The sequence below is a fragment of the Symphodus melops genome, assembly GCF_947650265.1.
Source record: "Symphodus melops genome assembly, chromosome: 8".
Classification (NCBI taxonomy): Eukaryota; Metazoa; Chordata; class Actinopteri; order Labriformes; family Labridae; genus Symphodus; species Symphodus melops.
Genome location: NC_136698.1, coordinates 12,918,266 through 12,946,258, shown reverse-complemented (window position 1 = coordinate 12,946,258; position 27,993 = coordinate 12,918,266). Strand labels below are relative to the sequence as shown.

Here is a 27,993-nt window from a genome sequence, read left to right as displayed (position 1 = left end):
GCTGATGATCGTGCACACAAACGGAGCACCTGAACACCACTGTGAACTCCTCACATCTTTATCCTTTTCCTCAACACGAAGAACATCTACAGGAGGACCGAGAAGCTGCCCACAATTGCTTGTTTTTTTCTGCCTTTCTTTCTCTTTCCTGTGCGACCAGGGGAAAGTGCCGCGTGCTGAGATCAGAAGTTGTTGGAGAGAGAGAGAGAGAGAGAGAGAGGGGAAGAGTTGTTGACGGTGAAATAAAACTCACTTTAAGTCCAAGGTAAGTACTGGCGTGACAGCCCAACTAGTGGCATGCTCATTTGTTTGAGTTAGTTTAATTAGTTGATTGCCAATGTGTTCTGTCGGACTTAGTTTGAGTTTGGTTCTCTGAAGTGAGTGAACTTGCGCTCGCGGTTGTTGTAACGATCAAATGACTTCAAGAAAAAAGTGATTGAAGTGATTTTAAGATGAGCAGGAGTAATCTTGTCATTTTTGGCGTTCATGTTGTATAAAAAGTCCTGGCAACTTTGAATTCTTTTGAGTTGATCTTTCAATGTTTCGGTAAAGTCATTTTCAGTCAATTAGTAGGTCTGAAACATTTTTTTCATAGTTAATTGAAGGAAACACATTTTTAGTTTATTTAAAGAGGGTAACTAAAAAAGTTTAAAACAGGAATCTTTATTTTAAATAAATGTGTTTCGGTACTCCAAGAACTGCCATTCTGTTTGCCTCTCTCTATTTAAACGAATCTCATTTTGAGTTATTGTAAACATACTAGTGTTGAATTTTTTACTTATGATCTAAATTCAATAAAATCAAAACCACAACATTTTTCATTGGTATTTTGTGCACTTTGTGTCTAGAGAGGAGAGAAGAGAAATGATTTAAAAAGTATGTTTCGGGAGCATTTTTCTACCTAAAGCAGAACAAAACGTGGATTTAATTTTTTGTGCCATAATTGGTTTGATTTATGAATATTACGAGAACTAATCTATCAAAGAAGAATAAATGGGTAGTTATTTTCCCTAACGTGTTTTAAGATTGACCCGCTGAAAAATGGATCTTTCTCAGGCTTTCAGCTGCGTGTGCTTTATTGGCTTTTTATTCCGTCGTAATTATTTACAGGCACAGAGGCCTCCCCTAAACCCATGTTGATAGAATTTAGTCCAAAACTCTAATAGGATAAATGTCTCACAAGTTGCAAGTTGGTAATTTTTCACAAAATGAAGAGATGAGGAATTTCTAATTTGGATCACAAAATATTGAAACTATTTTTTTAAAGCAATATTCAACTTGTACCTTTCATAATTCAGCTCACAACAATTATGGAATTTCACTTTAGGTTTGAGGAAAACAGTTCATTTCTTAAAGCAACATTTTATTTGTACCAAACATATATTTTCGTGTCCTGTTGTAGCAGCCTTCATACTCACTATGTCTGTCCTTTCCCTCTCCTCAGGACCATCAACAAGGAGGTGAATGGACCTCCACCGCCCCTTCAAGTTGGACAGCCCCTCCTCCTACCTGCCAGCTCCTCTGGCCTCCCCTGCCCTAATGGTCCTTGCCTCCACCGCAGAGGCTGGCCGAGACGCTTCTGTCCCCTGCCAGGCTCCAAGGCCCTTTGGTGTGCCTGTCTCTATGGAGAAAGACCTTCACCTCCCGTTCCCTTCCGCCTCTTACACCTTCACCTCCATGTACCAGCGCCAGGGCCCCATGTCAGGCACCTTCCCCTCCCGAGACTTCCCGACCTCCCTGCTCCACCTGCATCCCCAATTCACCCCACCGAACCTGGACTGCTCCACCCTGAGCATGCTCAACCACAGCGGGGTTGGTGCCTTTCGACCTTTCTCCTCTCCACAAGAAGAGAGAGAGTCAGGGGGTTACCAGTCGGCTTTCACGCCGGCTAAGAGGCTGAAAAGCTGCTTCCCCGACGTGGAGGGGAAGGAGTTTGACTTTGGCTCTCCAGGTGGTTCCCTGAAAGGTGGGGAGGACTCAGGGAGGAAGCTTTTCTCCATGTCTGGCCTGCTATCTGATGGAGAAGCTTCATCAAGCCCGGAAGAGCGAAAAGAACACAGTGAGTACACACTCGATCACAGAAACACATATCTGATACATGGTCTGATATCTTATCAGGCACTGGTAACATCTGACGCTCACACACAGTCACTCGTACAGCTTTAAAACATGCAGGGAAATGAACAAAGTTTAATTGGCACCACAAAGACCTTTCTTGCCCTCAAATGACAAATGCAGAAGACATTTACATTTCCTCTACAGCTGCAGCGAATAATGTCGACAAATTGAAAGCAGTCTTTGTGAGCATATCTAAAAACATTTCCCCTTTGCACTCCCGTCTTTATCTTGTGTAGCTGGACAAAGTGTTTACACTGACAGGCTGCAGCTTACTTTGACACAAATAAAATGAATAGCGTTACTTGTTCAGCTTAGTGATCATTAGCCACATATGACCATTAGGGCCCATTGGAAGTTAGACTTTTCTCGGCAGCTGAGGAATACAAATACATGCGAGCGTGTGGAGGGTTGACACAGGGGGAGTGAGACTTGGAACGAATGACACCCTGTCAGAGATAACGAGGTGGCAGAGATAGAGAGGAAGGGATGGAGGAGGAAAGAGAGAGAGAGAGAGATGCGATGATGCGACGACAACCCTCAGCTCAATATGGCCGCCCACACCGGCCGTCTGATTTGTTGACAAATGAGTGGGAGAGGTGTCAGTCAGCAAGGGAGAGACGCTCCTCATTACTCCTGGGGATAATTGCCCGACGACGCAGGGTTACAACAGAGGGAGAGATGGGGGGGGGGGGGGGGGGGGGTGGAAGGGAGAGAGATAGAGGTAGCCAGAGTCAAGGAAGGCAAATGCTAGGCATGATGGGAAATCAAACCCCCTCAGTGGCAGTCGCCAAGGGGAGCGCCTGACAGATGAAAGGGACCAGAGAAAGACAGAGAGGGAGAGAGAGCACCCAAAGGCTCGGCAGATCACAGGGGACACCATCGAAAATAATGACAATGAGAAGGGGGGGGGGGCAGAGATGGAGACGCTGAAACACGCTCTCTCACACAGCACCTAAAGGAAACTTTCATCCCACACATAAAGGGCGGGAGCAGGGACAAGTTGTCTTAAGAAAAGTTTGGGTTGTGTCTTTCTCTATGCATATATGTGTGCGCGTCTTTGTAGAAACTTGCTGGTTTGTCTCTGCTCTGTGGCTGAGTGACAGGACCAGAGAGGCGGAGTGGCAGCGAGGAATCTCAATATGGAATTTTAATAAGGACAGGAAAGGAAAGAGATGCCAGGCGGCGTGCTGGTGTGAGAGGTGTTTCTGTCTGACAATGTTTGCTCGTGCACTCGAGCATGCGTGCTCCCCTCACCTCCTGATTTTGGAATCTCATTTGGGGAATGTTGACAAGGACAAAAGATTGGGATGGGATATAACATGGCGAGCATCTCCTCCGAAAAATGAGAATGTGGGTAAAAAAATGGATTTGAGCACATTGGAAGCTGCTTTTCCAGCTTTATCCAATTAGATTGCAGCTCAGGCAAACTAAGAGCTTTAATGCAATTGAGCTCCCGGCACTTTTCTAAGTCTGACATACACTTGTTCCTCTTGACTGGGCAACAGACAGTCACTTCAGGAGCAAAAGTCTTAAGTGTTAAGCTTGAAATCTTAGAGTGAGCTGTTCACACGCTGCTGTAGCAACGCCAATACAAAGTCTAAACCAATCTATAAAACCTACTTTTATACTTTTTAAGCTTTCTTCTTATTTTAAATGACCTTCTTTGTTTGGATTGTAAACTATCTGAGTGTGTTTTGGTTCAATTTCAACAGCTTCATTCTCCCTTTAAGAGATTTACATATGTATTAGTAATACATCATTTTACTTTTTTTCTTTCCTTGACCTCAGAACCAGAGGTAACAAGTGGGGACTGCCCAATTAGAAGGTATCAAAAACCAAGGACAAATGTTCCTATTCCTTCTGTAAGAATTTTGGATTTCACATGACTTGCAAAAACCAAATGGAGTTTGTTGCATAAGTGTTTACCAGCATTAAACTTTTCTACATTTTGTTGTGGATTAGATGTATTACTTGAAATGGAAAAGTGGACAATTATATGAGATACATTACTTGCCAATAAAGCACAAACAGCTTTGTTTTTAAAACTTTTCACTAAAATTGGTTGAAGCCATTTTCTTCCAGGTTGGCATCTAAAAGACGTCTGCTTTTTTGACTGCTCTTTTGTTTTTTATCAAACAGTAAACAAGCTCAAAAGAGTCAGTCAGAATTCCAGTTTGTAACAGTGGAAACGTGGCCGAAATTAAGGGGGTTGGGGGGGTTACTTATGCAAGGCATTGTTTGCTCCATAGTTCAACACTGGTTCTTTAGTCCTCTGGTAGCGTGTTGTCTGTCCACACAACATGCTGGTAGGACACCTGCTGTGTATCGCTGGCTGTGGATGTTTCCTCCTCCCATAGGTTTAGTGTCTTTCTTCATTTGATTTTTCCCACTCAGGCTTGCCTCTGTTGTGTCAGGGACAGACTGCGATGCACGGTGTGGACAGCTGTTCAAACAGCCACACTCGCTCTCAAAGGGCAGATGTCTTCACCAGAGCGAGTCCTGCTTATTTTCCTCAGGGAGATGCTTCCCGCCACAGGCCCAAGTGGAAACTAAAACGGCCTTGAAAAAGTTTGGAAATTCAAGGAGTGGATTGGCAAAACACACCGAAGCCAGACGCTGATGGGGTGTATGTGTGTGTTTGTATCTTACTGTGGTGGCAAAGTTGAGTGGAAGCTGTAATAACTAGAGCCAGATGTTCAAGAGCTGTTGTTTTGTGATACTTGTAAATCTCCACACCCCTGGATGAGGCTGTCAGGAGAAAGTGGTCCTTAAACCTCAAGTGTGGACGAATTAAACACACAAAAAAATTACCAAAAAAGATAGTTATCAGACTGGCATAGATTCATTGTATTCACCAATGAAAAACATCTGACGATAGAGCGAGTCTCACAAAGTGGTCTCTGTGGACTGTGTGTATTGTACTGATAGTATAGCATTCTGTTGCACAATTACTTCTACGCTTGCAAGTCTCTTACATCAGTTGCGGCAAAGAAAAGCCATTTGAAAAACGTGTTCAATTTTTTTGCAGAGGTCATTTTCTCTTTGTGTCACTTGCATGTTTTGAGAAACAGCCCTCTTGATGACAATACCACGGAAAAAAACAAGAAAAATTTAAAATTGACATATCCTGAGTTTGTATTGATTCAAAGAGATTATTTCAAAGAGAGTCAAATGTAAAAAGAAAAAAAACAGGTGGGCTTTGTCTTTTTTTTCCATCTGCCCTTTGTTTTTAAAATTCAAACTCAAACTGTTTACTTATATGACTTAAAAAAATATTGCTTTTCTAGATATCATGCATGTCAGCTATGAAACATAATATGGATCCATAATTAATTTATTCTCTTTTGAATCCACGTTTGTCTGCAAGTAAATCTTAACCTCAAATACATGCTTATCTCAGAAAGAGCATATAACGGTGACTACACGTGTTAATATAAATAAAACTCTATAAAATCAGGCCTTGGAATAAGACGTGCACCATCAGAGACTCTTCTTTTTGGGATGAGAGGATACTAAGACACTCACCAGCATCACCAGTGGATAATATCCTGAAAGACTTTAAATAGAGGTCAAAACGAGTAACACACACACTGTTGTCCACCAGCTGTGTCAGAGTGTTATTCTGCTCCACGTTCGGTTATTCATAGCCGACGTGTATGACGTCCAAACAGAATCAATACTACACAGACTCATCTTGGATTTGGCACATGGATTATCTCCGTAGTGAAGTTTGATCTTGTTCTAAGGAAAGCTTACATGCTCTGTGTGTGTGTGTGTTTTTTTTTGTGTGTGTGCGTGTGTGTGTCTGTGTGTGTGTGTGTGTGTGTGTGTGTGTGTGTGTGTGTGTGTGTTTAATTTTACCAATGCTGACGGTTGAAAACCATACTTACACAAATCTACAACCTGTCAACATTTTTGGAATTTAAGTAAGAAGTTTTATTCTAATCTTCACAGCATGGATGAGGGATATCATTTTACATGAGAATCTTTTTTTTTTTAAATATCCCAAATGTTACCAGTTATCAACCCACTGAACATCTTTGTGATTATTTAAATATTTGTATAGTGAAACCTCTAGATCTCTCTGTGACACACAAACACATCCACTAGGCTATATGTCTCCAGCTCTGTGTCCTGATTTGATAACAGGAAGGATGTCCGTGCGCCACGCTTTCCATGTAGCAGTCGTTGAAAGCTGCTTGTATTGAGTGGAGTGTCCTGTTGAAAGACACAGTGTTTACATCCCACTGGCAGACCACAAGAGATCAATAGCAACCACTCAATGCTCATGCATACATATATTATCTGCTGTCCGCTATTGTGCCGAGAGTGTTTGGAACTTATCAGGCACACTTGTATGTGCACTCCATGCATCGTCCGTGACACTGATCATATGTTCACTCTTTCTGCTTCAGTGTAATTTTGGTTTGTCTTTAATGATCACAAACCAACTTTGGTAACAAAGCGATAATAACATAGCAATATTAAAGTGCAAACATGAACAGCACAACTGGCATAAATATGCAGATAATATTTTAAAGCATAAGTTTTAAATGAAATGCACAAACTAAAGGAATTCCAAGGAAATATAATGAACACAGATAAGGACCAACAACCAATGGTAAATCCTTTGATAAACCCATTGATAAGAGAAAAAAGTGTGGTATTAAAGTTACACAAATGATTACATTTGGGTTATTTCCTCATGGATTTTAAAACAAGCTGTGCTCTATGTTTTTGCTCAATTTTTAATACCTTGTCCCAAAATATGTGACATCTGCCTTCCCTCACACTGACCGCACTGGTAGTCTCCCTCTTGATTTCAAACAGTCGGGGAGGAAGCATTACAATATTAATGGTGGTTGTGTTTGAAGTGAGAACACGCCGCGGTCGACTTTTCCCCCTCCTGTTGTGATGGCAGTTTGTTCTCCTAATGTTCTTCCAAGTAAAAGAGGCTTTCATCCTGGCAGGAGGGGAAACTCTTCTCAGCTTTTTACCTCCTTACTGGACTTTGTGTTTGTGAATACAATGTGTGTGGGTTACAGCTTCCATGCAGGCTGATGTATCTTCAGAAGTTTGAGAGTGTCAGGCTGTGGGACCACACCGCTTGTCGAAGACAGACAGGATTTCTATAAGTCTGCCAGAGGCCTTTACAGTAGCTGGGAAAAATATGTGTGTGTGTGTTTATGTGTGTCTCTTTCTGTGGTGACCATCAGCACCTGTTAGACCATCAGGAGAATGTTCTGCTGAAACACGAGACTTAACACATCTTGTAGTTTCTACAGATGCCTCTATCGCTTGCCGTGATCAGCCCACACGAACAGTCTGTGCGGAGAGAGAAAGAGGAGAGAGAGAGTCAGAGAGGGTCATAATGAGTGCAGGGCCCAGGGGTCGTTAAAACGGCAGTCTTGTTTTAACAGAAGACGTCTTCCTCCTTATCCCTTGGTCCATTTTCCTTACTTCTGCAGTCACCTGATCGACTTGCATCGTGGCCATCTGTGATCTAACATCAAAGACTTGGTTTGTGTGTGTGTGACTTAACATATCCATAGGTGAAGGGGGTATTTCTGTAGATTTAATCGCTTGTTCTTAAGAAGTAGCACACACACCCACATACACACACTCACACACACACACACACATGGATCGCAAACTCACATCCTCCATCGTGTCCCCAGAGTCTAACAAATCAGTCAGGCAGATAGAGAGGGCTGGAAGGCCAAACGCTCGGGTTAAACACATGCTGCAGAGGAGCAGTGCAGTCAGTCAGACTGACAAGCAAGACCACACCATCGTCTGGGTGGCAGCCAGGAAGCTACACGTGTACACACACACACACACACACACACACACACACACACACACACACACACACACACACACACACACACACACACACACACACACACACACACACAGTATGACATATAAAGTATATGTGTCTTTGCCTTGTGTCACACACAAACCTCATTACAGCGAATCACCTTTTTTTGTTGCAAGTGTAACAGCTGTGGAGGAGCTTGACAAGAGACAAGGTATGTCAAGCATGTCAAAAGAGATAGCATTAGCAGATACATGACATCCTGACATCATTCGCTGGTTTTATAAGCAGGATTGGCAGCCTCTATAGATGATCAAATGCGCATTCTTTTTCTTTTATTGGAGTAGTGAGCAGAAATATGCTGGTGAAAAAAAACCGTAATAGAGAAAAAGCAGAATATGGACACTTAAATGTTAAAGTAAGAAGGTATCTATGTAGGAAACAGCCCACAAGAAAATGTGAAGAATATGATTGGTTTAGTGATTATTTGCACGTTATAGCTTAAACATGCAGCAAGCAGCATAGATTACTTACACATGCATCATTTAAAGAAAACACTTATCGATTCAGTCACTTCAAGTGCCTCTTAGCAGTTCACAAGCTCCCATCAGTGCTGGTGCTCCACTGCCTCAAAGGTCAAAGTTTGCCAGGATTGACCCCTCACCCCCGCTGTGTAGGGGTGTAAACACTCCCCCAATTCTCCTCAGAGAATAGCATTGAGTCTAAGCCATAAATCACAGGCTTGATAATTGATAGGAAAACAGCAGTCCAGCAGTATATAACCTTTTACGTGTCGTCTCAACTCTTTATTATGGTGCTAATGAGTGGCTGTGGATCAGGGTTAGAGCTGCCAGAAAGGGGGGGGGGGTTACACAGGCATACTGGTGACACTCACACACACACACACACACACACACACACACACACACACACGCATGAATACATAAAAACTGGAACTGCATGTGCACATTACACTAGAGGACAAGCAGATGCTCAACTACACACAGTAAGGCACTCCACAGAGAAGGATATGCGTGTATGCAAATGTTCCCTTTACCCATATGCATATGCAAACGCATACAGACACACACATACTCACACATGCACAGGCTCAGCAGTGTCCATTACAGGCTGCCATTAGTATGGAGATTGTGCTAATTGTCCCCCCAGACCACACATGCAGTGCTCAGCAGGCCCGCAGTGAGTGTTTGAGGCCGAGTGAGAGAAAAGATTCTGCTTTACACATCCTATTGTCTCGGTCGTGACCCTATTAGTACAATTACAAATCAATCACTGAATGATCATGAGAAGCATGCTGGGGATTGTTTCAGTGCAAATGACTCCATTATCAAAAGTCAAGTGGTTCTGCTACTGGAGCAAAGTTTAACATCGTAAGAGCAAGCTCTGCAAATTTAGATATGTAAACTATCCAACATCATACTAAAGTTAAAGATGTGTCCAGTGGGATTATCAATAATGTTTAAAATAATATTTATCCTGGGTTGATAATGGAAAAAAATTGTACATTTATCAGATGGAAATAAATGCATTAGCAACCCTATTTTTTACGGATTTGTGGGATCTTTGAGATCTTTTTTTGTAATTCAAATAACAGAAACATATATTTTTTTACAGAAGAAGCAAGGGACAGATTCAAGAGGTAAAGAAGAACAGTATATGTTTGAACAGTTTGGGGTTTTACTCAATCAGTCATCACAAAGTTTTGTATCTAAATATGCATGAAATGGTATTAGTTGATGTACTTTTTGTGTGTCATATTTATTATTTTAAAAGAAACTTGAATTCTCTTAGAACATACATTGTTCAGTAGTTAGAAGAATATTCACTCCTTCAAGCAGGAGGACTTTCATTTACAGAAAGAAAATGACAAATCATATTTTTTGATTCATATTTGATGAATTAAAAAATAAGTTTTAAGGATGTATTTGTACGGTATCCTTTCAGTTTTTAAACTCTATGGCAGCAATATCTAGTTACATTATTTGCTGGTACGTTTTGGTAATCACCAGACCTTTTTAAAATGCTTATTTTGATGTGAAATTTATACTGAACCCCTGCACTTATTTAACCTTTGTCTGTAAGGGGCTTTAAACAACACTGATATTACTACCATTTATTTGAAGTAGCTGTTTGTATCTGGGTGGACTATTTGAGTCTGTGTAGTTCCCCTCTGGGTGGGCAGGTTCAGGGTCCTGTCGACTGGAGAAGGCCCAGTCTCATTAGCAGCGGCTCAGAGCTCCTGATCGGACAAGAAGAGTGAATTGAAGTGTGATCCGCTCCTGTGTGACCCCGCTGAGTGAGAACAGAGAGGAGAAGATCTATGGCCGCTGGTTCTGCCACAGGCATCTTTGTTCCCGGCAGTTTGCTGACAGGAGAGATTGGAGGGGCATATCGACGGGGGCTCACACGGCGCTGCTCTCACCACGGCTACATGACAGTGTGTTTGTGTATAGGACGGTGCACACACAGACCTTCACACTCAGAATTGTGTTTTTTTACACACTTCAGCCTTGTAGCCCTCTTTCTCACACATGAACAGTTTGACATTTTCTCTTGATTTCACTTTACATTTGCTTTTGGCACAATTCTACTAAACACACCCCTCCAATAAAACTTAGACATGTTGATTTCTAGTCTGATGTGGAGGGTCTTTAGTCCACTTCAGGGCATCATATTAAAAATCTGTTTATCTTTCTCTCTAATAGATTCAGGGGTTTTATTGTCAATCTGTTGCCGGGAAACCACACACAGCATGCATGGGATGTTGTTAACATTTATCCTCAAAAGAAACCAACTTCAATTATATTACAATCTTTTATTCTTTTTTACTGCTGATTGTTGTTCACAGCTAAATGCTTTAACCTCAGAATAGATGTTTCCATTTTTTTTTCTTCACTTTTTTAAAAAGTCTTTTTTCGTGGGGGTTGGGTGGAGTCAGAAACTAGGGAGAGAGACAGAGTGGGGAAAGACATGCAGGAAAGGAGCAACAGGTCAGACCTGAACCCAGACCCCTATTTTCATATTTTTAATACAGAATTTTAAGTATTTTCGTCAAGTTTAGAATATCCATTACATTGAACTCCTTGGACACACCAATAATATGACATATATGTATTTTTGAGACATACACACTGCTCTATTGAGAACATGACAACAGTTTTTTTGTTTTTTCAGGTTTCGTGTTCCAGGACACTGACATGTAAAAAGTTGGTAAAAAGTTGGACAACATCCTTGGCCAGTATCCCCTCCTCTCCATCTGTGTTACTAAAGATTAGCTGCTCAATCACTTAGATCTTTCACTATTTGAAGATACAAAAAACATCATCAACTGCTTTAATTGTCTGCTCATCCAGGCAGACACAATAACATCCTGTAGGAAGTGTGACTAACCCAAACAGAGGTGTATCACTGAGCACCAGGTGCTCATGGTCCTCTTGTACCAGCAGCAGCCTGCAGGCTGTTTCTGACAGTATCAGATGTTATCTGGAGAAGAGGAGGGAGGGACTGATGGTTATCTGTAACGTTGCATGATCACAAGCGGTCTAAAATTCAACAAGTTCTTACTAGAGGCCTTATTGTACTGTAAATGAGGGAAGTTTTGGGTCAGAAACGTGTCAATTTGGATTTTGTTTGAAGCTTTTTGTTTGCTTTAAGGATCTGTCCATGTAAAGACTAAGTGTATGTGGGACAGGTGTGTCGGAGAAGAGCAGATGGGTGTGTTTTCTTTGGAAGAGCTGGATAGGGCGTGTGTGTGACTCTGGACTCACTCTGCTCTCTATCAAGAGAGAAACATTCAATATCATTTCATTTATTGCATACATTTATTTCAGCCTTTATTTTACATGGATGACTAATTTTGCGACATTGTCCCTGAAGAGTATTATTTTGTTGTCATAAACTAATGTATTAATCTCTATTTATATTAAGTCTGTCAGCTCTTTCTTTCATTACACAAGCAAAGTCATGTTATAATGACTGGACTTGTCGTTACATACTGTAACTGCACAGCTACTGTTTTATAACTGTATCTGAATGTCCCTCAACCACCTGACAGAATTAAAACATCGATAGTTATTGGATATGATCACTTCGTTCTTTTTGCAGTTTTGAAATTGGCTAAAGTGTGCTGTGATGTTTGCTCTGTGGGGACAGAGTTCAGAGTGTGTGTGCGTTTACAGCGCTGAAAGAGTCAGACTGGCTCCACAGTCGCATACATAATGCAAAGATTTTGGCACAAATATGCAAGTTTTATTTCCAAGGCATTTTGGGAAACAAAATCACTAACTGATGGTGAAAAAGACAAATTACCAAAAATACTAAGTACAACACTGAAGAAGAGTTGCATTTGCAAGTAAATCGTCCTAACTGATTAATATATGGAAAGATCACACTTTTATTTTTATCTTTGTAATTGTTCTACTAGAGCTGATGAGTGATTTTCAAATAAAACTCTTCAGTGAGCCCCATTCACAGTGACTTACTATTTGTCTAAGGCTGTTTAGAAAAGTTAAGTACTTGATGAAAGCATCAGAGCGATCATCTAATTTTCTCCTCATTAAGCACTAATTGAGAGAAAGAGCGAGTAGGGAAAGAATATGAGAGACATGTGATAACACCATGGAATGAAAACAGAGCAATATACAATATTAATGTGTATTAATCAGTGGTCTGGCTAATAGGGATCTGTATTTTAGGAGCCAATCTAATTATTCTTCAGTGAGGGATGTTGCTTTGTCTATTAGCTCCTTGATGTCTTTCTCTCTTTTTTTCTTTCTCTCTCTCTCTTGCTCTCTCACACACACACACGCACACACACACACACACACACACACACACACACACACACACACACACACACACACACACACACACACACTCACTCACATATGTGTATACTAAGATTATGACAATATATATTTGCCTTAATAGCCTCATACATGTTTGCTTTACCTTGCAAGCACTTAGAAACAGAAATATAATACAGACATCACTCTGGTACCTAGGCTACAGAGACCATAGCAAGTTAATACATTTTCATGAGTTACTGCCAGATAAAGGCACTTAACATTGACAAAAAAGGACAATTTTCAACTATTAGTCAGCTGCTTCTACATGCTAATAATAAGGAGACTTTTTTTCTTTTTCTTTTTTTTTACTGCCAATGATTTTCTTTAAAACATTGACTTAAGAGCTGAAAAGGTTCTGCTTTTTCAGGTTGATCTCTACTTTTTGATTGATTAGATTGTTTCACTTTTCTATTGAAGTGAAACAGTTACAAATATTGCAGTTTCCTGCCTAAAGGGTTTATAAAAAAATCCCACACTTTGATTTTAACGATGATAATAAGATATTTCATATGATTAATGATTTTTGAGAAAGACGATCTTTGCACTTGGCCATATTAGATAATATTCCAATGATTGTCAGGCTCTGGCTTACGGTTGTAAAGCTTTAGGTCCTGACTACATGGTGCAGAGTGACAGAGCTGGATATGTGTATATTCGTCTGTCTGTCAAGTGAGTGCAGGTTGATGTCATCAGAGTGAATGACAGGCCACTGGTGAACATCTCTAACGTCTGCTGTCAGCAGCTTCTCGATTCAAAGTGACTGCAGTGACTTAGACGGACAGCAGTCAACAAACACATGTTACAGTGTATTTGGCATTTGTTGCCCAGAGTATGAACTCCATTACATATATACTTTTGGAGGATCATAGATGCTGGGTTCATGTCATTGTTTGACATCTTTAGATTTAACTTTTTAAACTTTTTTTGTATGACGAAATGACCTGCTTTTAAAATCTGACAGAGGAGGGTGGGTTGTGTCAAGGCACTGTTATTAATGTGTTGTGTTCCTATCTTTTAGACATAACCCTTGCAGTCAACATAATCCTCCACCTCCCATATTACCTGTGATGTACCTCAAGGTTCCGTTTTCCACAAGTTTCACTTTTATTTTCTATTTATATGTTCCCACTTAGCAACATTATCCAATGCCATAACCTTTCCTTCCATTGCTATGCCGAAGACACAGATTAACATCCCGCTGAGACCTGGTGATCAAAACAATCCATCTGCTATTTTTAGCTGTCTGTATGTTAAACATACAACATCAAATCATTCCTCTTCCCTTTCCTTCCACTGAATCTCTGTCACTTTAAGATTTTTAAAATTAAATTTAATCACATTCATGGAATGCTAGACCCTGATGAGGCATCTTTGATTTCATGTCCCTCAGGAGAAAATTATCTTGCAGCTTGGTTAAAACACAAAAGGCACATGGACCCAGGTTAAAAAAAAGAAGGAAACATGGTGAGAAAAATAAATACCTGAATACACTAATGGACAGCAGGAACCAATAGTGTGTTCCTTTTCTGAAACACCTTTCAAAATCCAGCAGTAAAACAATATACTGATCAGTCTGATCATCATAAGAGTTTAAGAGTTGCCGGCCTGATAGATTTAAGTTAAACCAGTAACACATGGATTTTGTTCGGGTGAATCTTTATACAGAGAAAATCTCTGCAAATTATAGGGATACTTCACCCATTTGCATGAAGCTTTGTATCATTAGAAACATGGTAGTAGTGTTGAATGGTCGTGAATCCAGCCCTCATTTTGCCCTGAGACGAGAAAAATGTTTTTCTTTGCCTGGAAGTTTTCTTCATGTGATCACGCTTTTTTTTCACGCTTTTAGCATCACATGAAGAAAACTTTCAAGCAAAAAAAAACGTTTTTTTTCTCGTCTCAGGGCAAAATGAGGGTTGGGTTAATGACCATTCAACACTACTACCATGTTTCTAATGATACACAGCTTCATGTAAATGGGTGAAATATCCCTTTAAGACCAATATCCATCCTCCTTCCCAATTACATTTCATGAGAATTGATAATTAAACACCGAGACCACTGATTTAGCAAGAAGGCTACGATTGGATCTTCTCAACGAATATTCGTGCTAAAATGCAGATTTCAAACTGCAACAACTCTTCAAAGAGGCCTGTACATAGGTTTCCATGAGATGGGCTGTAAATACCCTTGTATTGCTGCAAATACCCAAGGACAGTCGAAACTTCCACTGCTTCTCTTCTATCTGTAAGTCACTATCAAAGATCATCGAGCCATGCATCTCAATGAGGGCTTGATTGATTGGTTGGAGCAGAGCAGAGGCAGGGTTCGATCTCTGCCCTCAGGTCCTGAGGAGGGAAATATGGTCGCAGGGACACAGTCACACAGCTACACAGTCCTCTCTCCATCAACGACATGATTGGACACATACATGCCATGCCATGCCTGCACCTGATGGAGCAATCGTGGTGACTAATGGAGAAGATGAGAAAGTGGAACAAAGAAAGAGAGAGGGAGAGAAATGGAGGATGCTGCGTGCTGATTGACCTGTGGTCACAGAGGTTATGTCCATTGATCTGCAGGGCAGAAGAAAAGGGTATTGGCCTGAGGAGCTTCTGAATGAGTCTATTTGGGGTTTAGGATTCCTGTCTGTTCCCACCAGGTGCTTTTTCATCATCTGACTTACAGCTGCTGTCTCCTGTTGTCTGCGTAATGCACAGAGCACTACAGAGGCCAAAGGCCAATCAATGCTCTACAGGAGGTTGATACAGATCTTATTAGTCAATGAATGATCATTAGTGGTCTAACGAGGCATTGATTCCTGCATGGGCCAAAGGTTGCGGTGGTTACGGTGAGTGTCTTTAATACATTAAACACAATTGATTGCAAAGGAGGAGGGAGATTTTTGAGGGATGCTGGAATTGGATTGGACAGTGAGAGATTTGAGGTCAAGCCAGGAGAGGAAGTAAACATTGTCGGTCGCTGAATGTGGTTAGGATTGAACATGGAGCCTTTAGCAGCACATTTGTCTTTTATGTATTGCCGGTGTGTAGCAAAACTGCAATTAATAAAAAGCAGATATGTAAAATTCAAAGGCAAGTGGACTTGCTCTTTCAAAGGCTTGGAGCAGCAGCCTTTAAAGCTGAGGAAATGACTCTGCTCATAGCAGATGTGTTACTACAGGGCCTATTATGTTGCTCATTAAATACCCAACCTCTCAATAGGCCATTATTTCCCCAATAAAAAACAAACGGCGGCCTGCATACTTTCCCTTCTCCCCCCTCTGCTTCAGAGGTTACTTCTACCTCACAGACGGCAAAAAAGCCTGACTAATATCCTGCATGTGATGCTTTTAAATAGGAAGCAGGCCGCGGGATAGGGTGGAGTACAGGTGTGGCAGGAGCCAATGGCTTTTATAGCCCTCAATCTCCTCTGAAAATGTGCCAAGGACCTGCCTACACAAACCACCGCTGCAGCGTTAGCCGCCAAGCGTTAACTTCACTCGCCTCGCCAATCTCTACATGCCTACTGGTTATATAGAGTCTGTGCTTGTTACTACTTTATGGAGGGATTTCTGATGTGCTTAGAGAATTGTTTGATGATTGGGATAATGAAGCCAGTTGGAGGGAGTCGTCTCAGCACTGCGAGCGCAGTGAAACACAGACCCAGCTGACACAGAAAAAAACTCCCTGCCTCCTGGTACATTTCCCTGCCATTCAAACCCGTCTAATCCCCCTCACGTCAATCAGAATTAGACCATGTCCACAGGTTTGTCACCAGGGGGACGTTCGTCACCATGCTTCCCCTGCAGAACAGCCTTTTCATGCCCCAGCATAATGTCAGCGGGTGACATCCAGGTCTGATGTGATGTGGCATTCACTAAAGGTCACGTTAGGCATCTCCGCTCTGTCTGCATCAGCAGAACTGGCAGCCGTCATATGGGCGCTGGCATCGGCCATTACCCAGGCCCTCAGGGGGGTCTTCATGCTTTGAGGATTTGTCAGTGGGATCCTGATCTCTCTGTTTAAGTGTCAAGCGCTGAACATGGACCAGTCAGATTTAGGTCTCTGATGCAGAACAATAGGAGCTGGATTTAACCATCAATCATAAAAAAGGAGGACAGAGATATTGTTTTGTTTCAAAACATGAACTTTACTGTCTGATGATGATCTTGATATTAGAGATTGGAGGAGATATATCAGAGGATGTTTGCCCAAGGGGTTTATTCTCTTTAAATTCATCTGGGAGATTATTTTTTGGGGGGGAGGAGGGAGTCTTGATTACGTTAATGCTTGTCTTTGGATTCCTTCCTGAAAAAAAAGCATTATTTTACCGGGAAGATTTGTTCTCCAATTACTCATCAATGCTAGATTGTAAACTGATTATGACAATTAAAAGTAAGGTGTGTCGGAGTGTCACAAAAAGGGAACACAATTTGTACAAGAATTAGAGGTGAGTTTGAGGAGACGCCCACAGGCCCAGAATATTGTACTATGCTCTTATGTATAGTTGATCAGTAAGAGAAAAAAAAAAATTGATCCAATCCTCTGATTCATATTTTGTTTAGTCAGAGCAAGAACAAAATTAGCAGCGACACATTTCCTCAGGACGAATAAGTGAAAAAAGCAAAAACGCAGCTGGACAAAGGCTAGACATCCATGGAAAGGAGGTCCTGAACTGGCGAGACACAAAGACTGAAAAAGGAAACAATCAGAGACACAGAGCCGGTGAATCCATCTGGAGGGGCCAGTTGTACTTAGCACATAGAGCGACGATCCATCCCTGCCAGTTGCCGTAGTGAGGGAACAGTTAACAAGCCCCACAGGCAGCTTTTACAGCCCCCTGTTGTGTGTCTGAGACCCCCCAGGCTGAAGAGGGGCTGAGGCTGACTCACACTGACAGGGTTTATGTGGGCAGGGGCGCAGGGCGGCAAGGGGGGGTGGAGACGTGTAAAAAGGTGGTCATGAACCAACAACTGTCACTTACGAGAGAGTCAAGCCTCAGCTAAAGCCTGTACACACACACACACACACACACACACACACACACACACACACACACACACACACAAACGGTCACATGCCTAAAATCCAAACGAACATCGTTCAATCTGATATTTCTTTGGAGCAGAGGTGATGTGTGTGGAAGGGGATGGGGGCTTATCCAAAAAGTGGACCAATAAAACACCTGAAAATCAAATCCCATTGCTCTTATCGGGCGCCATTCAGAGACGTAATCTGTGCAGGTAATGTGGTTATAAATTCAATTTCAGCCCAGAGATTTCATTGTTTACTGATGCCTGCATGTTCCAGGCGGCAGAGCGCAGAAAGCCCGGGAACGCTCGATGCGTGTCGGGAAAAGTCATTTAGGCTTCCGCAAGGGGATGCAAAAAAGGCTGGAGACGGGGGGATGTAAACAGGAGAGCTGTCACTTTTTACCAAGGACACCCGACTCCTTTCTATTTTCCACCCAATGTTTTATTTAGAGGCCATTTGGTCCTATTTGGTTCCTCATTAGCAGGGCTCATAGCTACACTGATGTCAGGGGACAGCACCTGAACACAGACAAGAGTTTTGACGCCTATAAGGTCTTTGGTCATTTGGAGAGGAGCTCTGGAAAAGTGTTTGTCCAATGTTTGGATAACAGGGTGGAAGTTAGGTTCACTCTGCTCCCTGGAGAGGGGTTGGAAACTGTCAAAACACTCAGCTGCCTGTAATTTTCAACACTGAAAAGTGTTGAATTGTTTTTTCCAGCCCTGTCATTTGTTTTCACTTTACTGTGGGATATTAGGTACATCTTGCCTACGAGCTCCCTGCATGTGATTGATGGCTTTCAGGAGTAAATCACCTCATCTACTAGGTAAAATCTTGATATAGTGGAGCTCCACCGGCTCCATCCAGCTGGCTGCTTATGGCAATAATCCATCAATGGGGCCCAATGAGCCGAGCGGCCCTCCTGGGTAATGTTCCTATTGACAGCCTATGATGTCAACACTCTGACAGCAGGGGGGCATGGCATGTGTGTCTGTGTGTTTATGTGTGTTTGTAACCTGATTTTACTCTCAATGTCACTGTCTGTCAATAGTACGGAGGGGTTTAGCAAACACACACACACACACTCACACACTAACACACACACACACACTCACACACACACACACACACACACACACACACACACACACACACACACACACACACACACACACACACAGCAGTTCTCAGGAGTTAGAAATTAATGAGCACAGGTGTCATGGAGGTGAATGTGACTCCAGCTCAAGTTCACCTTACTTCCTGTCACCTATTTACTGAAGGCTGTCTAAGGCAAACTGCCCTTAAATGTAATAATAATGCTAATTTTTGATGGTATAATTATTTCTGTTCTTCATTAAAGTGTTGAATGTGTTGTTGGGCAACTTAGGCTTCAGGGTTCATTAAACGCAGCTGCCACACATTTTCTAAATTTGACCAAAGAAATCAAACTAAAATGCGAGAAAGGTATAAATCTGTTTAAAGACTAAAGATTTCCGAACATTTAAAATCTGAATATCGCTGAGTACCAAATGAAAAGAAAACATCCAACATTGCGTGTTCATGCCGTCAATCTCTATTTCAAAGCCTTAAAAATACAGACGTTACAATTTTCTCTTTCACACCTTTTTTTACTTATTTCTCCTGTCACCCAGGTAAAGTGAAGGGCCTTTATGACGCTCAGGCGCCTATGTGTCCAGTCTGCCAGGCTGTTCTGAGACCGAGAGATCTGCAGGAACACATGGAGCAGGAGCTGAACAAACTCACCCAGCTACAGATCAGGTAATTGATCTAATCATAATATCTGTCTTGATTCATATTATTCTTTTGTAAAATGTTGTATGTGTGTTGTATCTTCTTCCACAGTGGGTTTTGATCTAAGATCGGGTCTATAAAGCCTCCTTCAAACCATATTCTATTTTTCTAATCCATTATTCATTTCTGTTTATCCATTTGTCATTTTCTTCTTCTTTTGCAACACACATTCCATTCTGTTCAACATTCAAGAGATAATTAATGGTGACAGATTTAGTATCTACCCCCCCCCCCCCCCCCCCCCAACACACACACACACACACACACACACACACTTCCCTCAGGTGGTATCTCCCGTCTACTCTGTCACCTGCACACAATGTTTACAAGCTGCCTCATTGTTTCCTACATATTTCATATTACAGCCTGTGGCCCCCAGGGCGACAAATCATACAGCGGGAGGATAATGTCCTGCTAATGGCTGCTTTGAGCCCTTCAGACACACAGTGACAGTGTAAAACGTACAAACGAGGGCTAGAGCGTGCGCACACACACAAACACACACACACACACATTACCTGCTGCTAAGACCAGAAGAATGATTCCTCCAATAAAGACATTACACTCCAAATCTGCTTAACGACCGCTCCGTGGACAGTAATGCTTTGAAATTGAACTTGGCCCACTGGGACATGATTTGTTTGTGTGTGTACGTCTGTGTGTATGGAGTTTGTGTGTCGTGCAGTATCTCTGTGATGGACATAAACTGTAAATGAGGTTATACACAGACTCAGATACAAATTTAGACGAGCTAAAAGCAGACGTTATTTATATGATGACGTCTGAAACACAATATTGTGTTTGTCTGTTTCAGCGCGTGTGATTTGTGTGTGATCTCTCTATTTGTTCAATCTTTTTAAACTTAGGCTCTTCTGTCTTCAATTTGTTTTGCCTTTCCCCTACAGTGTCACTCCAGTGCAGCACGACCACCTCATGAGGTCGCCAAAGGTAAACATCTGAAATCTTTGTGACTTTTCGGAGAGCACAGTTGTCAATCCCACATTTGACTCTCTTTACTACTGCTCTTTCTCTTATTTTCTCTCCAGTCTATCTCGCTGTCCTTTCATATTAAACGTGAAGGAGCTTCTCCTTCCTCGCCCCCGCGACCATCTGAGGATACCTACTCTGACAGATACCAGGTGAGTAAAATAGAGAAGAAAAAAAACTCGGACCATTTTTTAAGATCGTTTTTAAGAGCATTTGTTGAGTATTTACACTATGTAAAAATAATAATGTGCATTTTTGAGGTTTATAAAACAGTAACAGTAAATCTGTTATCTTGAAGCTCTTTCTTCAACATCTGGCATTTGTTACTTCAAAATGAGTGCACAAAATACTAGTCATTAGTTTAAGTCAGGAAGTGAGGTGCTTATCGAAGCCAAATTCCTTTGCATATCAGGCCAATAAAGCTGATTCTGATTCTGTCTCAGTGATTCACCAGTTTAAAGACTAATGCTGCCCAAAGCTGAGCTCAACACTCAACACCTCAGCTAAAATGTAAAGTCAAATTAATTCACAAAGATTTTATTTCGCTCCTTACATCAGCAAAATTCGAGTATCTTGTTCAGATAGAAATAATAATAGTCTCTGATGTAGTTGTGGATGTTTTTTGCAGACATTTCTCCGTGTGCGGGCCAACAGACACACCAGGCTCAATGGTATGTTGATGCATGCAGAGAGGACTAACTGTTATGTTTCATTGCTGCTGACTTTGCGTTTTTATTCAGAAAAAAACTCAGGACTGTCGACTTTGTCAGGTCTGCAGCTTTTTAGCTTTTAAAAAAAGTCAGGAGTCAGAGCTTTCCTTCCCCTGCCGTCCAATCCTCACCCTCCTTTACCCTTCATTCAGATATCAACCTTTTTTTTCTCCACCAGACTTTTTTTTTTCTCCACTGGCCTAGCGCCCACACGAGCAGAGGAGCTATTAACCTTTCAACTTTGACCTCTTGATATGTTAACAGTTGATGACCTCTGCTGGTGCAGGTGCTACGTCAAATCCGCCCCATTACACCCCCACAGCGCAGGAGCCCACCTAGACTGCACACAAGCCGGTAAGACACACCTAGAAGCACTTTGTGTATTACCAAGTTGAAACATACTTAATCAAATATTTGAAAAAAAGCTTTGATTTCCCAATCAAGGCCTCAGCTCAGAATTTATAGCTTGTGATTTGTATTACAAATTGGAAACAATACAAGAAACTTCCACTGTCCAATGAAAACCATGTTGCTTTAAAGTCCAGCTTTAATGAATATAAACATGTTTTTAGCTTACAGCCAGGGCATTTGTCTAAGATGCTTAACCATGTTTTAAAAGAAACCATTTCAGCTGTCTGCCGCAGTTGATTTTGACTGAACTGACCGTCTTAGCAGTGAATCATTAGAGGGGTTGTGCACTGATACAGACTTGCAGACAATCCTTACAGCTGCGGCTGACGTCTTACTCCTGTTATTATTACCGCTGAGATTGTTCAGCTCTTCGCTGACTCTTCAAGATGCCACCGCTGTCGAGCTCTGTTAGCCTTTATTGGGCCTTATAACAGGACAGCATAATGAGCTTCTAAATACATGTCAGGGAGGAAGAAAGAAGAAGAAGAAGAAGAGAGAGGGGGGGGTTCTGTGTTGATTAATCAACCTTTCTCTCACTCTGTTTGATGAGCTCTTCCCCGTCTATGACCATCTCTTTAACCCTCATTATGTGTAGTGGGATGGCGGTACTCAGGTCATGGCCACCAGCTCTGTGTGTGTGTGTGTGTGTGTGTGTGTGTGTGTGTGTGTGTGTTCCCTCTTTCATCAAGGCTCACTGTCAACCTGATTGGGAATTAGAGGACACTAAAACTTAATGTCCCCCTGTGCAATCTGCAGTCAGTCAGGTCACAGTAAGAGAGGAGGTGCAGTTGGTGTTCTGCCGTGTTAACTTTTATATCGGGGGAGGCGGGGGTGGTGGGGCTAGGATGACATGAGAAGGATGGGGGAGGAATGGTGCGTCTAGCGCAGTTGCCGTACATAGACAAACCAACAGATGTGTGCGTTCTGGATATTATATGTAGTTTTACTGCAGTGTGTGAATGTAGTTGATTCTGAAAGAAGCTCAAACATCAATCATAACAGATTTTTTTTTTTTATATTCTTCATGTTCTCCTTAAATCTGTTTAAAACTGGATTCATTTGACCATACTCGTGGTATTAAAGTGGATATTGTTCGGTTTTTTTGCATGCAAACCTTAATAAACATATAGTGTCAATGCTTGGGCTCAGAATGTGATGCTTCATATGTTTTTGTGTGACACAATTTGAATCTCATTGAAATGTGCTGTATGAACAAACATGCATTGCCTTTGACCCTGATTTAATAAGAAAACAGTTTCAGGTTTGAAATTCCACATATTCCCCTGCAACTGGAAGTTTCTTTAATACTCTTTGTTGAGTCATTGTCAGTAATATTAAATGGATATTTGTCTAAAATTGGCTAAACTATTCAAATAAATGTTTGCACAATCACACTTCATCATGTTCACATTTATCACATAAGAAGTTACTTTTTTACAAGATTTTTTCATAACTCAAGGAATAAATGAAGGTTGCTGAACATTTAGACAATTGTATCATTCACATTGGTGTTACCACTGCAGCTAAGACTGCACATCTAATGCTTGGATGGCAAGGGACGATGAACCCTTAGTCTCACTGTCACAGGAAAGAAAAGAAAAAGGATAACACAACAGTGTAACAGCTAAAGGATAACATGTGTTTATTTGTTTACCTCAATTTTAAGCTTAATCATACGCAGAAACTGCATTAAAGTTTCATAAGCAGAAGGTTACTGTAAACCACAGAGCATTTTCATCTTTTGGTAAGAGCCCCTTACTTAGTCAGGAATAAAGTACGTATGTTTAGAAAGTTTAAATGGGAAAAGAAGACAAAAGTAAAAAATGTGGATCAAACACAATCCTTAAGAGAACATTTCAAGTATATGTAACTTTTAGATTGTCTGTCGGTATCTCATCTATCCCCATCTTCTGTCTGTTCTCAGTCAGGATTGGGAAAATGAAAAGGAGGAAACCAGAAGAGGGACAGGTGCGTTGTTTTGTGTTTTGTTTTTATGTTAAATTCCTTGACATTTTATTGGAATAAAACATTAATATACAGCTGAGCAGATCCCAGGTTGAGAGGACAATGGTCCAACCTACCCTGACACTGTTGACTGTTTCTGCTCACGTAGCATTAGGATCACAGTCAGCTGGCACACAGCTATGAAAACACAGGAGCAGATATATAGCTTGAGGCTGTCTGATGTACATGGACAGATTCACAGGGACAGATGTTACATTATGTGTTTGTGTGCGTGTTTAGGAGGACTTGGTGCCATTAGAGGACAACTGGAACGAGAAGAGGAGAATACAGATGACATCTATAGTTGGAGGGTTTAAAGGTAAGCATAATGTGCTTGTTTCATAAGTGTGTGTGTGCGCGTGTGAGCTGCAGAGGTCGCCGTATATTTGATCTTGTTCAGTGGAGGGTGAATGATGTGACTGAGTGGCAGCTAAAAATCACTGAACTTTTCAGTCCAGATTACGGCATAGAACGATGCCTTGAAGGTTAACTTAAAAGTAACGGTTTCCTTTACTCGAGCAGGAAGCTCTGACCTGCAAACTGCAAACTTGTTACACAACAACTGACAGACACAAGCACAGGGATAGAAGGACAAGCAACATAACATTTTGGGATTGATAAGTTTGTCTTATTGTGACCTGAAATAAGAACAGAACTTAAAAAAACCCTTCTGTATTACTCTTCGTCAAACAACTTCACACTGAAGATTTTTTTTTTTTTTTCTTTTATGGAAGAAACTTTGTGTTGACTTTTATATGAAAATGTTTCCTCAGCTGCAGTAATGGTGAGCACAACCTCTAAAGAGTGCAGAGACAGTGACGCAGACCTAGATGTGGATGGAGACGACACTCTGGAGTACGGCAGAGCACAGTATCCTTTACACTCGACTAAAACACGTTTTAAACAGACAAGAAATTATACATTTACACATTTTAGAATCAGCAGAATCATCTGGGCAAAAAAAGTTGGTCATCACTTAAAGCAGAAAACATGGAGCAAAGGTAACCAATAGTAGATCTGTCCAAAAACCTTTAGATAAACAATAATTACATTTTTCAGGTTTGATAAATTCAACACTTGAGTTCAGGCTTATATTGTTCCATGTTTCCTGACCTTTTACTTCAGATACACAGAGACAGATGTAATCCCCTGTTCAGGAGAAAGCTCCAAAGAGACAACAGTGAAGTATGTATCCAACCTCAGAGTGAAAATTATTATACGAAAGGCTGCTGTTTTAGTCTATTAAATGTCTTGATTTCCATTTTGTTTACAACAGCAGCAGCATGTTGCCAAACTCCAGAGTGAACCCCGAATTCTCCAAATGGTCAAATGACGGTGAGTTCAGCCAGTTCTAAATAAATAAAAAGATGAAATAAAGAAGACATGGTGACAGAATAAGATGTTATATTTGTTCATTCCTCCACACAGGGAGCCCATCTACTAGCAGTGGTGAGAAAGTGGATGGCAGCATAGCAGGTCTTCCAAAAACCTGTAAAAACTCTGACATAGAAATGTAAGTTTTAGGAATTTCAAGTCACTCAGAGATGTAATGTCCAAGTATTTATATACTGTATATTCTTTTTAAATCTTTGTGTTTATTGGGCAATCCAAACACAGTTAATTTCTTACACCATTATTCTCTTTTTTATAATGTTATACAAAAAAAAAAAGATAGAATGCATGCCATAGCCTTTTTTTCTAGATTATGTTTTTTTAAATGAAAAAGCATGTGTGCTTCTGGTAAAGGAGCTTGGTTTGTTGATAATCCAAGCGAGGATTAGCTAATCAAAGTAGGGAAAGCTAACCATAGTGTTTAGTGTATTTTGGTGGCCTCCATAATACTCCGTCAATGTGATGCCATTATCAATCAATGACACAGAAGGCAGCACATGCGTGGACATACATTTTATCACACTTAACGCCTTGTTGCCTGTCTGTCTGGCTATGAGTGTCTTTGTACGTACAGTCAATCCTGTAATTGTGTGTGTTTGTGTTGATATCTCTGTGAGGACCCTGACACTTTACCCCCCCTGTCTGTGATAAATGAGACAGCGAATGCAGCCAATGTGATTGCTGATAAATTTCATGCTCAGTGTCCATGTTGGCCAGCGAATAATTTAATCTGTCTTCGATTTATAAATGACTCTCTCTAGAGTCTGCCTTACTCACGCACCCACCGCTCTCCCCTCCTGTTAATGCCTGTCCGTGTGTGTATGTGTGTGTGCAGGCTCTCGGAGGATTCCTCACTGACAAGTCTGGATGCACTCAAAGCTCGAATAAGGGATTTGGAGAAACAGTTGTCTAAAGGAGACAGATTTAAATGTCTGATTTGCATGGTGAGTATGAAGGCAAATTAAAACAGATGGTCCTGTATAGGTAACTATTAGTGGTCACGCTGAATCAATGAAATATGAATGTTATGGTGATCGTAATTTGATCTTCTTGAGCTTCAGCTAATAAATTGTTTAAGATTGATATGAACAATTTTGATCTATCAAGGTCTGACACCCGTTCGATTTTATATGACTCTTTGGTTTTAAAATGTTCAGTCCTATCATCAGATCTACAGAACTAAAATATAACAATGATCAGAAAAACATTGGAGACATTAGCCTAATTGAGTAAAGAATACTTTATGAGTTAGTCTTCAGGCCCTGTTGCATTTATTTGATAGGACAAGAGTGTTATGAGGAGGATGACATACAACAAAGGGTGGATTTGAACCCACAGCCTTCGCGGTGAGGACATTAGCCCGTGGCACAACCGCCAAGCTATCTGATACCCTGAAACCTTGTGCTTGCTTTTTCCAGATTCTGAGAACTTGCAGTGCACATTTTTATGACTTTATATTATGTTATATTTTATAAAGCAAATTTACTAATTAATAGAAAAGAAACACTGAATCTTTCAAAGAAACAAGACTTGTGTGACTGATATGAAACTGTGCTCATTAAACGTGTGTGGATATTATTCAGCAAAAAAGCCACTAACACATGAATACACAAATGTTGCATCTATGCTTTTGTATTCAAGAAACAGATCAATGTGGCTTCAAAGTGATGAACCTCTCTTGCTGCATTTAATTTTTTTAGATCAATTGCAGAAGTTGTTGTGTAATTTGTCCTGTAACACACCTGCTGGTTCTGTCCGGTTGCCAAAGAGGCTGCAATAGAAGTTTATAAAATATGAAGCACCTGTGAATGCCTAATTGTAGTTTCACATGGACATCTAGTGGCAACTTCTGGTACTACAGGTGACAATCTCGATTTGTATTTGTCTCCGCAGGACACATATACAACCCCGCTCACCTCCATCCAGTGCTGGCATGTTCACTGTGAGGAGTGTTGGCTTCGAACACTGGTAAAACGTCGCTTTAAAGAGTTTTAGAAAAATATAATAATATAAGTAAAAAAACGGAATAATCTGTAATCAAAGTCTTATATTTTCTTTTTTTTCTTTCTAGGGGGCAAAAAAGTTGTGTCCTCAGTGCAACACCATCACCTCACCTGGAGACCTGAGGCGAGTCTTCCTGTGACACAGCCACTCACTTTTTTAATGGGGGCGGGGGGTCTCTTCTGTTTTTACCCATCAGGGGTGGACATGTGGACAGCTGGCCTGTCAAAGACTCACACCCCTTTCTCCTATTCCTCTTCCTCAAAACTCCCTGGTTCTACCTGTACATCAATGTACTCCTAACATCTGCTAATCTCTGGCCATTTAGGGGAACAGCAAGTGTGATCTCTTCCTATCTTCATAGCCTTGTACAATATCCACGTTCCTGCTGCAACATCAACCCAACATCTAACACCAATGCAGAGCTCAGGCACTAAATACAAAAAGAGAAAAAAAGCTTTGGGATAATATATACACATTTTTGTAATTCTTTTTTTGTGTTTAACAAGGAAAACAAAACAACTGAACCACATTTAAAGCACATGTACATAATGTGTGTATGTTTGGATTGGTGTGTGTATATTTTAACTAGCCCAACTGGATTTGTTGTACAGTTAGTCTCTGGTTAGCTCATTCTTCGTAATATTTGTTTAGCTTCCATAGTTTAGAAACATTTACAGTTATCTCTTCACTTTAAGGCTCTCTTTGTCTTTCTCCTTTATGTGTTGCTTTGTATAGACTCATTAAAACAAAGTTTATCAATGTTACTAAAATAAAACGTCTGTCTAAAAAGTTGTTTGTTCAGCGTTGTCTTTAGCCATGGAATTATCATAACA

The 27,993-nt window shown here is 41.0% G+C and overlaps 1 protein-coding gene across 1 annotated transcript; it reads left to right on the top strand.

The window, feature by feature from the left end:
• rnf220b (ring finger protein 220b) lies at positions 1 to 27,895 on the top strand. The gene is made up of 16 exons (XM_079350626.1): positions 1 to 265; positions 1,445 to 2,059; positions 19,493 to 19,619; positions 20,558 to 20,600; positions 20,699 to 20,791; positions 21,268 to 21,310; positions 21,614 to 21,703; positions 23,685 to 23,728; positions 24,005 to 24,083; positions 24,538 to 24,634; positions 24,890 to 24,949; positions 25,041 to 25,099; positions 25,193 to 25,277; positions 25,992 to 26,100; positions 27,050 to 27,124; positions 27,228 to 27,895. The coding sequence occupies exons 2-16, from the start codon at positions 1,465 to 1,467 to the stop codon at positions 27,297 to 27,299; spliced, it is 1,671 nt and encodes a 556-aa protein (XP_079206752.1). The 5' UTR covers positions 1 to 265; positions 1,445 to 1,464; the 3' UTR covers positions 27,300 to 27,895.
• The last annotated feature ends 98 nt before the right edge of the window (positions 27,896 to 27,993 follow it).